Source organism: Hydra vulgaris, chromosome 10 (genome assembly GCF_038396675.1).
Source record: "Hydra vulgaris chromosome 10, alternate assembly HydraT2T_AEP".
NCBI classification, from domain to species: Eukaryota; Metazoa; Cnidaria; class Hydrozoa; order Anthoathecata; family Hydridae; genus Hydra; species Hydra vulgaris.
The window spans coordinates 14110001-14125000 of NC_088929.1; the positions used below are offsets into that span (position 1 = coordinate 14110001).

At 25.4% G+C, this 15000-nt stretch overlaps 1 protein-coding gene across 3 annotated transcripts in view; it reads right to left on the reverse strand.

Moving 5' to 3' along the window:
* The window catches only part of LOC101239826 (telomerase-binding protein EST1A), a 59912-nt gene that overhangs the window by 16780 nt on the left and 28132 nt on the right, over positions 1 to 15000 (reverse strand). For all 3 annotated transcript variants that reach the window (XM_065807305.1, XM_065807307.1, XM_065807306.1), the window contains exons 8-10: positions 14796 to 14857; positions 5283 to 5434; positions 4806 to 4913 (exon numbers count right to left, since the gene is read on the reverse strand). In XM_065807305.1, the coding sequence (XP_065663377.1) occupies positions 4806 to 4913; positions 5283 to 5434; positions 14796 to 14857 (322 nt within the window). The remainder of the gene's footprint in view (positions 1 to 4805; positions 4914 to 5282; positions 5435 to 14795; positions 14858 to 15000) is intronic.

Genomic DNA, 15000 nt, shown 5'->3' on the forward strand with positions numbered 1-15000 from the left:
ACCACAACACAAAGAAAATTTGTTATACTAAGACAAAAAATGGTTTTCATTTATTCAGTCTGCTAAGAAACAACAAACGCATAATAAATAAAAAAAAGCAGCAAAAAATCACTCAGAAAGTTTCAGAAAGGAGTAGATTTTTTAGATCATTTTTACAAAGTAGCCTTCATTTTTTACTTATGCTTCCTTATTAACAATGGTTAAAGTTCAAAATACCTTGATGAAAACAATTTTTTATTATATATTGGAAAAGATGGTTAGTTGTTTCTGTTGTGAGGCAACACAGCTTTGAAGCTGAGACAAATTGTCTAAAGAAAGACACCATTCAATTGGGTTACATGTAAGTGCAATAGCCTCAAAAAGAATGTCCATATTGATGCAAAAACAAAGGTCATTATGACTTGCACATTTTTATCAAAATCCTGGATATCAGAAGCTCAGTACTTGATTTATCTCTAACTAGATGTTTCGATGTTGATGTTTTTCTGGCTAAATATGGCCTCTTTTCCTCAACCTCACCTGGTAAACTATAATTTGTATCATAAACACCTTCCTTGTTATCAGACATGCTTTTTTTCCCTGAAGATGGCTGATCCTTTTTAGGGGCAGTAAGGTCAAGCTATTCGGGGCTGTACGGTACCAGAGTAACAGCCAAAGGAACATCTGGATAAATAATTTAAGGTACATTTGAACCTAAGCAACGTTTTGTGGAAACAATAAAATAGCGGTTCCTTTAGTGTCCTTCAATTTCCACTCAATTTGTAGAATAACAAACTTTAGGAGCATTTTTTCTCCCCTGTACTAATCTGTAATAGCGCATATAACTAATTGTATATATTTAAAGGCAGAAAATTTCACAAACTGTTCCATTCATACAGTACAATATATACAAATAACATATTTTCCTATAGTAACAAATAACATATTTTCCGCTAGTAATAAGTTAGTAATAAGTATATTTTCCTCTAGTAATAATATACTTTCCTATAGCACATTTCCTTACTATACTATAGTACAATAGTATAGAAATTTTTTCAAATGCAACTTATTAAAACGAACATTTCTAAACCATTAACTTGCAATATTGACATGCAATAAAGTACTTAAGACATGTCCTAATCCATGACAGGAATGTCAAAGTATGCCTTACACATTTTACAGTTTGCTTCCATTGAAAACTTTTAAAATCTTGTTTTTAAAAAATGTCTACACATAGAAAAATGCATTTGGTGGATGCAAACAACCTCCTAATGCTATTCAAATTATATAGATGCTCTTTAAATATGATTTGTTATTCCGTTATTGACCAATAACACCAACTGAAATATTGGTTGGAGTTATCTGTGCTTTTATACTCGCATGACTATTTTTGGACAGTTCAAAAACATTTTTGAAGAGTGCTTAGTATTCAATACAAACCGAGAACTTTCTCATAAAAAATACAAATTTTAAAAGTCTTGTTGTCCCAGTCACAGAAGTAACATTTTTGAGAAAAAACAATTAATTAATTTTAGCGAAACAGGTTTAAAAAACAAACCCAAGGGCCAAATAAAAATAAAAGTTGGTTACATATTTACAATTTGTAACATATAATGTGTATATATATATGTATGTATATACATACATATATATATAATATATATGTATATGTATGTATGTAAGTATATATATATATATATATATATATATATATATATATATATTCATGGTTTTTAATTATCACCTTGTTTAACTCTTTCTTTGTGTTCGCCTTTTTAAGTTTATTCAAAATATAAGGAGTTGATTTAAAATAGCGTCTTGTTGTAAAAGGCATTTCTCTGAATATATGACTTCAGCAGTGGATAAATTTTTAGCAGTGGATAAAATTATTCAAAGTATTTTAAACATTTAGTGACTATAAATGTTTAAATTTTGTTTCTGAATTATACAGACAACCATATTGTAAATTTATATTGTAATAATATAAAATAATAAAAACTAGCATTCAAAATTTTATTTCAAATGAAAACAGCGAACTTTCCATCCCATCTCATAAGTTCAGTCACTATGTACATTCCATCCCATCTCATAAGTTCAGTCACTATATACATTCCATCATATCTCATAAGTTCAGTCACTATATACATTCCATCCCTTCTCATAAGTTCAGTCACTATATACATTCCATCCCATTTCATAAGTTCAGTCACTATATACATTCCAATTGAAACATCGCAATATTGCAAGTTTAACTTACCAATAAGACATCACAATATCACAAATTTAACATCCAAATAACACTTTGCAATAACATATATCAATATCACAAATTTAACATTAAAATAATGAAAACTAGTTTTCCGATGTTATTCTATAAAAAAAGCTACGAAACAACATTTTTTAACTCAATTAAAAAAAAAAAAAAATTTTTCAATTGACAAAAAAATTTATTAAAAAACAAAACTTAGTTTTAGCAGACAAATCTATTTAGATTACTCTTTAATATACTAATATTAAATTTTACAATTATTTTCAGAGTTCGCTTATTTGTAGTTTTAATAATATGCACAATTTTAAAATTTTTATATGCAAAGGAATTAATTCAGTTAAACTTATTTAATTTGTAATTGGTTCACATTTTTCACAACCATTCCACAACATTTCTGCTAATTGTTGTCTTTAACGTTAGCGTTATAATATTTTAAAACTTCACTGATTTTAAAGAAAAGAATACTTAATATTTTAAAATAAAAATAAAAATTTCAAATATTATTTCAAATATTAACTCGCCAACTCTTAATAATATTAGTGCTATTTGATCATTTTATTCAACACTTTGCTTAATATAGATTTTAACAATATGCATAACTTCAATATTCTTGTTTGCAAACAATTTATTATAGGAGATTTTAATTAAACATTTTCATTTTTTTTTTTTTTATTTGTATGCGCCAAGTGATAACAAATATTATCAGAGAAAAAAGTTTATAATAATTTTATTTAAATTTTTTTTATTTTTAAATGACTAAAGTTATGTAACTTGTAACTTTATGTCACCTTGAAACATAAAAAAAAAAACGAGGTTGCAAAATATACAGAAAATAAGTTATTTATTAGTCATTAGCATTTAAAACCAAAACTTTTTTTCCTATTTTAATAATAATTAAAAAAAACACACAAGAAAAATAATTTAAAATATTTTTAGACGCTGATACCGCTCCAGCGGTACCTGAACAGGTCTGGATTCTTTCCTGCACATATACACTGTGACCATTTTCTATAGACGCATCTAGAATTTAGCAGATTTACAGTGTTACCGTGGTAATAAAATTGTTCTAACGGTACTTTTGAATAAGTATATGTAAGAAAATAATGATCCATTATGCATCTGATTTTTAATTGTCTTGATTGTATTAAAATAATTAAATTTTTAATATTCACATGGCAATTTTCTAGAGACGCACTAAAGTTTTTACAAGTTTCGTCGCAAGTTTCTTATATTCTGTTGTATTTTTTATTTTGTGAGTCGAAATTAAGTTGTACTTACCAAATGCCAAAAGGAAAGGTCCTTACCGATATTGAAAAAGTCAATATTGGCTTATCATCAAGAAAAAGATCCAAATCAAAAAATCAAACAGATTATGCAACAATAAAGCGGAACCAAAAAAATATGAGGTTTCAGGCCGTGAAAAACGAAGAATTGTTCGACTCGCATCAAATTCATCAAAAAGTTTGAAAACAACTAAGTCAGATTTGGGTTTAAATGTTTGCAAGGAGACGATTAAAAAAGTTCTTAAAGACATCCCACACATTGTACGATCAAAAATGAATAAAACACCAAATTTGAAGCCCGTTCACAAACAGAAAAGGATGAAATTCGCCCGCAAAAATATGGCACGCGATTGGGAACAAGTATGAAATTTTAGGTTAAATTCTCATGAATATGTAAGATGTTTAAATAGCTGAATATTTTTGTTTTCAATACCAGGTGATTTTTTCGGACGAGAAAAAGTTTAATCTTGATGGGCCTGATATTTTTAGTGGCTACTGGCGTGATTTGAAGAGAGAACCCAAATATTTTTCGACAAGGAATTTCGGTGGTGGATCTTTGATGGTTTGGCTAGGGTTTTGTGCAACAGGAAAGTTAAATTTAGCATTTACATCTTGCAAAATAAAAAATTCTGAATACATTTATGTGCTAAAATTATTTTTTATTCCTTTTAAAAATAAATATCGACGCAAAAAGTTTGTTTGTCAACAAGACAACGCCAGCATTCACTCTAGTAATGAGACTAAAGTTTGGTTTAAAGCTAAAAAAATTGAGCAAATGTGGTGACCTGCTCGCAGTCTAGATTTAAATCCTGTTGAAAACATCTGGGGAATCATTGTAAGACGTATCTATGCTGACTAGAGCTAAAAGTAGCGGTATCAGAATGCTGGGAGGATATGGAGCCAAAAGTGCTGGAAAACTTGGTGGGAAATATGGCAAAACAAATTTAGCAAGTAATTGAGCGCAAAGGAGGCCCAATCGAGTATTAAAATGTGATAAAAACATTTTTTTGGATAGTTTTGTTAAAAAATGTGAACTGCGTCTATAGAAAATAGTCTTTTCAAATTTGATTTTTTTTGGTGATAGTTTTCATTATTTTATGATAGTTTATTTATAATTTATTGAAATACACTATTAAAATAAAGTTAAGTACTTTTTTAAGACATAATCCACATGCGCCTATAGAAATTGGACGCAGTGTATATATAAAAACATAGATATATTTAAAAACTTTAGCCAGCAATTACTTTATTCCATTAGAATAATCACAAACTACCTTTTTCTTTGATAAGTTGTGCAGAGTGTTTAGCTAATATAGAAAACATATCCATTCCGAATAAAATTGCCAAGTCTAAACTTGTGCCATGAACAACATTTAAAGTATCTAAAAATTTAACTTATTAAAATAGTCTTCAAATAACACTTTGATATATACACATATAAATATATATATATATATATATATATATATATATATATATATATATATATATATATATATATATATATATATATATATATATATATATATATATATATATATATATATATATATATATATATATATATGAGAGAGAGAGAGAGAGAGAGAGAGAGAGAGAGAGAGAGAGAGAGAGAGAGAGAGAGAGACTTTACTATATGCATATACTCTAATTAACACATACAAACACATACCTATGATTGTTTTAAAAATTGCCTCAAGTTAAATTAATTAATAAAAAAGGTCATTACCTTGCTTATCTTAAAACATTACCTTGCTTATCCAAAATGTTATGAATAGCAAACAAATTAATCGCCATATACTTTAGCAAGCTTTCTTGTTTGATGCTTGATGCTTTCGGGTGTAGTAAAAGTGTTGTCAAATCACTTAATGTCTCCTGATGAACCAAAGTAAAGTTTTCAAGTCTAAAAAAAAACATTGAATCTGAATTTTAGATTCAATTAAAAATATTGTGATATTTTTACATGACAACAGTCATTTAAAAATATCACAACTGTTGTCGTGTATTTTTGCAACATTGTTACGATTATACCTTTAATATATAACCATTAACTTCTGGTACTTATGTTGTTTTATGAAAAAAAAGACATAGACACTTCTGATTTTTAAATAATAAGTAATGTAGCATTTTAAACTTTATTTTATTTTGCAGTTTTTTGTATTTAGTATAAATTTTTATGTATTTTTGGGGATATGGGAAATGGAGCAGATTTGAGTCAAAAAAAAAAGGGGAAAATTGTGAGTCTTTAGTTAAAGATTTTAGACTATCAGTTAATTCATAGGAGTTAGAAAATGTGTGCAAAAAAGTATTCCATGTTACAAATGCATGAAATAAAAACATTTCAAGAAAAATGGGTATTTATTACTAACATATAACATATATATACATATATAACACATATTACATAATAATATATAACATTATTTAACGTATTTATACTATTACAATCATCAAAAAATAATATGTATGAAGTAGAGGACCAGGGTTGAAAAATTTTTTCTGGAAAAAACTAAAAAACCGTGGTTTTTTTAAAAAAAACACAAAAAAATATGGGTTTTTTTTGTTTAAACTCTTTTTTAAAATAAGCTGTGTTTAGTCAACTTGTTCAATTAAAAAAAAAGCATTAGCACTTCCAGGACAGTTCCAAAAAAATCTCAAAGGAGGAGGGGGTGACGTATCTGTCTTTTACAGATTAAGGCCTACAAAAGGTCCTAATTGGCTGACATTTGACGACTGCCAACTATTTATCCAATTTTGCCCACTCCATTGTCCATTTTGTCAACTAATAAATTTATTAGGGGGCTAGACATCTCTTACCACCCCCTAGGAATGCCTCTAGGCATTTCACTTGGGAAATTATATCTTCTTTGGTATTACTAATATAATTCATTAGTTATTACATCATTATTTAACGTTCTGTATATAAAAATAAGCTTTGTTGCTTTTACTGCCTAACCCTGAACTGTTGGTTGCATTTAAAAAACAATTAGGCAATATCAAATAACGTACTGTAAATTTAATATATATGAGAAATTAATTTTCAGAAGCATCTTTATGCTTTTAAATAGGTGCATTCATATTAAGTATTTACATGAAAGATAAAGTTTTATTTGAAAACATAACCCTGCTTTACTTTCCTGCTGTAAATTTAAAGTTGTTCAAAAAATATTACTTTGGTTTAAATTTATATTTTTCATGGTTTAAACCATGGTTTAAACCAGAATAATTCCTAGGGGGTTGTAAGAGGTGTCTAGCCCCCTACTAAATTTATTAGTTGATTAAATGGACAATGGAGTGGGCAAAATTGGATATATAGATATAGATCACTAATGAATGATCAGAGTTGAATATTAACCGGTTATTGCTTGTTTTGGAAATGTTCTTTTTAAAAACCATATGGAAACAATAGATATCTCTAACACAGATGAATCCATAGCTATAATGCTTAACCTTACACTAAGTAGGGAGAAAATGAGAAAATGAAGTCTTTTTTTGCTTCAAAAGACATTTTATTTTAAATCAATCAAAAAATCACTTGATAGAAGAAAAAACTGTCCTACAATTAGTCATGTTTTGGATGCAAAAGATGTTTCTGTTTAATACAAAGAACTTGTAAGAATGACAATTGAGTCTGTTTTAAATATAACTAAAGATTCTTTTATTCCAAAAGATGGTAATTAGTATCAAATGTGTCGCTTGTGTATAAAAATACTAGACCAAAATATTTTTTTTTCACTAAAAGTCTTTTTTTTTTCTAAAGGCAAAACACAAAACTTTGTTTTTTACAATATAAGGCTTACCTCATATTGACATTAAAAACATTTATTTTGCATACATCTGTTGAAGTTTTGACTTTTGACACAGTTGCTGACTTCCCATAATGATGTTTAACATTAAGGTGATGCAACAGTGTAAAATCAACGAAAGAAATAACATTAAGGAAACACATTTTTTAACTATATCTTTATGGAGAAGTTTATTTTTATATATCTCTATGGAGAAGTTTATTTTTATTTATGTATCTCTATTGAGAAGTTTTATATATATATATCTCTATAGCGAAGTTTATTTTTAATAATTTTAATTTCAAAGGAATAATTATGAGTATAAGTGAAGCAAATGCAACAAAAAAACTGCAATGTTGCCTTATAGTAGAACTTTAGCACATTTCACTTTAAAGTATGAATAGGAGTATATATATATATATATGAAGACCTCAGTGGAAAAACCGGCGTTGTCACATTTAAAAAGTATTGAGAAAGTATTTGTTGATCATTAATAAATGTCTTCATTTAAAGCAAAGAAAAAAAAATTTTTGTATAAAAAATTACAAAATTTTTTGTTTTGAATAAATTTTAAATAAAATAATTATAATATAAATTTTTTTAAATTGCTTAGTTTCATTTGCTTTAAATAAAGACTTTTATTAATGATCAATAAATACTTTCTCAATACTTTTTAAATGTGACAACGCCGGATTTTCCACTGAGGTCTTCATATACATATATATAAATATATATGTATATGAAGACCTTCATATACATATATATATAAATAAATATATATAAATATATATATATATATATATATAAATAAATATATATAATATATATATATATATATATATATATATATATATATATATATATATATATATATATATATATATATATATATATATATATATATATATATATATATATATATATATATATACAGGGCTTGTGATGAAGAAAATTGTCAGGCGTGTTATATCGCGCTCGTAAAATTGGAATATGTTTTCATCGAGCATGATTATGTGCGCTCGAGATAACGTCGGCGAGCGCGATCATGAAAATTGCTGAAGGCAATGCTCACAAAAAGCTCTTTATTTTTTATATCTTTTTTTATTTGTTACATAATTCTTTCGTCAAAAAATGTTTGAATTAGTATGACACTCATGAAACTACTTCAACGAAGTAGATTTTTATATTTCCAAACTTCTTGTATATTGTCAGATCGCGATTTTATTTTTAACTATTTATGTTATAAAAAAATAATATCAAACAAAAACGCAACTTTAATTGATTTAGTATTGAAGTATAATTTAGTGACTTAGTTTTGCTTCGTTGTTTTGATATATGTATTTTAAAATGTTACGCTGTAAACTTAATTAACGGTAAATGGTTTTTATATTTCTTGACATTTTTTATTCAAATTAATTATTTAATTTTTTTCTAAAATTTCTTTTTTAAATTACATTTTTTTTATCTTAAAAAAATAATACAAGGATAATTTGAAATAATAATAAATAAGAATAATAACTTTCCACTTAATAAAAATTGACATCATTACTTTGTTCCTTTTCGAATGCCCTTGGTTGCGAGCATTTTAAACAACAGAATCGTTTCAAATTTGAGTTAAAATAAATAATAGTTAATAAAAAACCTATACTATGAACAAAAACTAATTTTAAAAACTACTCTATTATTAATATTTATTTTTATTATAAACAATGTGTGAAATATTACAAACAATAAATCTAATAAACCTTACTCGATATTTTCACAAGATTAAAAATACTCTGCAGTTTCAATTTTCTTATAATGGTTTTCTAATTTTCTATTCTTATTTTATTTGCGCACTTTTGTATTCACATTGTGTTTCCACGTGCACATTCCATAATTGAAATTAGTGACTATTAACGACTTCAAACTGCTTATTAATTACGTTAGCGCAAAAGAGAACGACGTAGTGCTTTTTATATTTTATATTAGTGCTTTCATAATAGAATATCTTTAATAAAAAATCTTTTTTAAATATTTTATAAAAATAAAAAAATAATCCTGAACTATTGGACGAGCGTTATTTTATGCGCTCGTTATAAGCTGAACGAGCGTTGTTTATCGCGCCTGGAACGTTTGAAAATACCATTTACAGGCGCGCTTTACGAGCGGAGCGCGATCGCGCTCGCTGTATAACAAGCCCTGTATATATATATATATATATATATATGTATATATCATGCTGTTACAGGAAATGTGTGCAGTCAAATGCTTGTGGCCATGCATAAAATAATTTTTTTAAACAACTTGACCATGGCTGTTTGTATATTTCGACTATTTTCGACAAGTGTTATAAAAATGCACAGAAAAAACAAAAAATTTATTTTAAAAACAAATAGATAAAGGTTTAATTACATTTTTCTTTTGCTTACTACAAAGAAACTTTTATTGAAAAGAGTAAATCTTTCTTTGTAAAGGAAAAACTTTATTTACTAAACAAAGAAAAAAATGATTTTAAAAAAAAATTGACAAATATCAAAGTTATTTACCATAAAAAATACATATTTTTTAAGTAAAAATAAGTTATATGCAATATTCTTTAATAATTAAAATAGATTTTGACAAAACAATAATCAAAAGTAATTTGCTACTTTATTTAAAAGAGTTTTGTGTAATAAAAAATTGTTAGAAAAAATCAGTTTCATTCCTAACCTAAGTTATTCATTCCTAACCTAATCTATATTCATTCAAGTTATTCATTCCTAACCTAAACTATATTCATTCAAGTTATTCATTCCTAACCTAAACTATAAACATTTAAATTATTTTCCTCCTAGATAAAACTTTTATTACAGTTGAGTTTTATTTTTATTATTTTAGAATTTTAGTTTAATTAATTTTTTCTATTTCTCTTTAAGTTAACCTTTTTTTTTTAGAATTTTTGAAATGTTTGATATTTCAAAACATGCAAAAAGCAGTGGTCAAGTTATCTTAACAAAATATTTTATGCGTGGACAGACAAGGCGCCCGACTGCACGCACTTGCTGTAAAAGGCTGATATACATATTAACATAAAATAAAAAATTCAAAATAAAAACCTTGACAAACAAGGCTGCTGCAAAGCAATTTTGTTCCAACTGCAATTTATCAGTTAAGGCTATGTGATTTTTATTGAGAATGTTGACATCAGAATCCAGACCACTGACATAGTGGTTAAACCACTGAATCCTGGTTTGGATTCTGAAAAAGCTGTTCATTCTCAATGTACAGTTGCAATTAACAATGATTTTTGTTTAGAGTTTTATCAGGCAAATAATAAAATGTTGTTTTATAAATAACAAAAAGCAAGTAAAAGAATTTATTTTGAAGGCATTTTTAAAGCAATCTCAAAGCATAAATTTATATTGTTAACTAATTCGATAAAAAGTTAATGTATTTTTTTATAAATAATTTTTTTTTAAATTGTAGTCTTTTTAGTAATCTTTTAATTATAAAATATATTTTATATATATATATATATATATATATATATATATATATATATATATTTATGTATCATTCATTATATCATATATATATATATCATATGTCATTATATTTATTATATATATATACATATATAAATATAAATATATATATATATATATATATATATATATATATATATATATATATATATATATATATATATGTATATATATATATATATATATATATATATATATATTTATATATATATATATATATATATATGTATCATTCATTATAATATATATATATATATATCATATGTCATTATATTTATTATATATATATACATATATATATATATAAATATATACATATATATATGTATATATATTTATATATATATATATATATATATAAATATATATATATATATATATATATATATATATATATATATATATATATATATATATATATATATATATATATATATCATTCATTATATCATATATATCATTATATTAGATTTTTTTCTAAAGTATAGTATCCAAAATATGAATAGTATATAAATATAAATAATAAGATAAACTAGCTGACCTGACCCGTAAAAATATGGGTTCTAGTAAATCTATTCTACACCAACCATTTCTATGCTTTTTCTTTATATACATCCTAGCTTTCTGGACCTGTAAAATTTCCTGACCATTTCTATACTTAAAAATTAACATGCACACTTTTTCCACATATGTAGAGCTGAGTTTATAAGATATTTTATAATTGGGTTTTTATTTTTCTCTTAAGGGATCATCCATAAGTTACACAATGCTAAATTTTGCTAATAAACAAAACAAAAAAGATCAAAAGTTTTCCATCGCAGAGCCTTAAATTGAATAAAAAATAGTTTGTTAAGTTTAATGAAAATGGCTGCGTAAATAAGCTTAAAATCTCCTACTTATTTTAAATTAAATTTAGTGTTGCATAATTTTTAAATGATATCATTGATAGCTCATTGGTTTAGTGTGATGTCATCAGCATTGCTTTGAACTTTTTTTAATCTTGCCTATATATTTAAAACAACTATTAGCTGCATGATACAGGTCATGTAAGTCTATTTATATTATTTACAATAACAATATACACAAAAAAAACAAAGTAGAATATTTAAAGGTATAAAAAAGTATATTAAAAACTTTTACATAAACTACGTTGTATGCATACATACAACCGTAAATTGCCCTGGGTGCTAGAAACCCTAGCTACGCCACTGAACTACGTAAAATAGCTTCATTATCATCTCGATAATAAGTATTTATAACTTTATATTATTTTTACATAAAATAACTTTAAATGTTTGTTATTGTGTATAATATCTTTATATATGTTATGTATATAATATCTATAAAACTTTATAAGTGTTTTATTTTGTATTTTAGAAAAATTAAAAAAAGATAAAAAAAACTACTTGGCCACACCAGCATACTGTTTAACAAAAATTTTAAAACTATAAAAAATAAAAGACTTTATAAAACGAAAACAAATGCTATAGGGTAGATTAGGGTAATATGAGCACCTTAAGAGAAAATGAGAATATTTTAAAAAATAATTATTCGGGATCAAAATTTTTTGCGAATAAACAATTATTAGCGATCCCTACTCATGATCCACTTAGATATTTGTGCACCCGAAATTTTTTTTTTTAAATACAGAGGTTTTAAAAAAGTAGCAAAAGTGCTCATATTACCAAGACCACTTGGTAATTTGAGCACTTTAAATTAGCTCAAATAAACAACATCATATACCTCATCTACCCTAGATCAAAATTAAGGTGATGTTGCCTCAATGCAAATTTCAAGTGAAAGTAAAACTGTAAAACTTTATATATGTTTTAGTATGTTTTAACATTACATAATTTGAAGTTTACATAAGTTAGATATTTATATACGTTTGATATTTACATTTGTTCACGCTTTCTTATAACAAAAAGTGCTGTAACTTTCGTGCCATTACCTAAGTTGCAATGGCTGCCAAGGGCTTTGTGTCAAACATGTTCAAATGGACACTACTAATACTATTAAATTCAGTAATAACTTATAGAGATATTATATAAATATGAATATTAATATTAATATCATTCATATATTATATAGATTTATTTTCCTTCATATTTTATATAGACTTGAGTATCCTTCAAACTAGATTTGTGCATTTTGATTTACGTTTCATTGAAAATACCAAAAGTTGTTCTAGCACTAAAACTTCAAGTGACTAAAACTGCACGAAATGTCGCGAATAGGTGTGTAACATAATCAAATATACATCAACAACAAATATATATCAACATCAAATATATACATAATCAAAATATGTCACAATTTTTATAAAACTAAAAAATTAAAAAAAATCTCAAGTTTAAACTTGAAGTTCAAACAATATGTAAACAATAATAATAATAGACAATATGTAAACAATAATAATAATAACAATAAACAATAATAGGTAATATTCGTTGCCAAAGATGAGATGTATCATAATGATATGTGAAAATTTTATGGATGTGACACAAAATTAATGGGTAGCAGACATATTCTCAGCAACTAACAATGATAATAGATCATTTAATCTACATAAAAATAATTTCTACATGAAAAGAATTTTTAAAAAAAATCTACATAAAAATGATTTAATCTACATAAAAAGAATAAAAAAAAAGATTAATTAATCTTACAATATGGATGGTTTCATCAAAATAGCAAATAAGTTAAATCTGACCATTGCATTATTTAACATGTAATTTTTTAAATTTTACTTTATATAATATAATTATAGTTACTTAATATAGCAGAGTAATGCTAAGTAATGAAAAAAATATTTTTTAATTAGTATTTTTCTTCCTCATTTCTCTTGTATTGTCAAATAAAAATCGGCCAAAAAAAATTTTTTTCTAAACTTGCTAAATAAATATGGTGGTATCTGACCATTTTAATATAACTGACAACACCTGATCCAGGATTCTAATTAGTCAACATTATTAGCAGCCATTCATTAGATTCTTTGTTTCAGAGTTTTCCTAAAATTCTCTAAAAAATAAGCCGCTATACTTCTGGCATAACTGCTGGAATTTATCTCTTTTGGTACCAATGGTATAATTTGTGTTTAAAGTCAATATGTGACTGATTTAGCATTGCTCATATTTTGCTTCACCATAATGCTTGACGTCCTATGTCCTTGTCTGGTCATTTTGACAGTCCTAGTTTAGCCATTTAAAAACTTTTTTGCAACTTTTTTCAAGTCTGCACTTTGAGGTTAAAAAATTTTAAAATTCATCCATTCTTTTTTGGATTGATTCCAAAAAAGAATGGTTGAATTTTAACTAAAGTCAATCGGATGATTGACTTTAGTTAATGTTCTTATCATAAAATTTGTACAAGCAACAGTTTAAATTTTGATTTGTCTTTTTTTTTTGTTATACTGATACTTTATATAGATAAATTTCTAAGAAAAAAGAAGCATTTATACTTATTTAAAAAATTTTTAGCGGCAATTTTTATTTGACATACACTACCATGTGCAGTAGAGAATCAAATACCTACCATGGGCAGTAGAGAATCATACACTACCTTACGCAGTAGAGAATTAAAGATGTTTTAAAAAATGATTTGTATTATTACAAAAGTTCACATGAAAATAAAACTGTTTAGGTTTATTATTTCAAACTGTTTACTTTATTATTTTAATTAGAATATACAAAACAATATATGAAACAAGGTAAAACAGCAACATAAAAATCAATTATAAATAAAACCTTACTTAATATTTGTATAGAGCATACTGTGTAAAATATTACCCAATATTTCTATAGAGCATACTGTATAAAATCTTACCCAATATTTGTATAGAGCATACTGTGTCAAACTTTACCCAATATTTGTATAGAGCATGCTGTGTAAAATTTTACTTAATATTTGTATAGAGCATACTGTGTAAAATCTTACCCAATATTTGTATAGAGCATACTGTGTAAAATCTTACCCAATATTTGTATAGAGCATACTGTGTAAAAGCAAGAAATGAATCATAAAACCTTTGTTCACCTAAGAAAAACACAATATATAAAAATGTAACATAAAATAACTATAATAAATTATTTATTATTATTAATACTATTATAATATTCACATTAAGGCAGCGGCGCTACTACAGTCAAGGAGGCTATTTTATTACTTGTTTTAAGCTA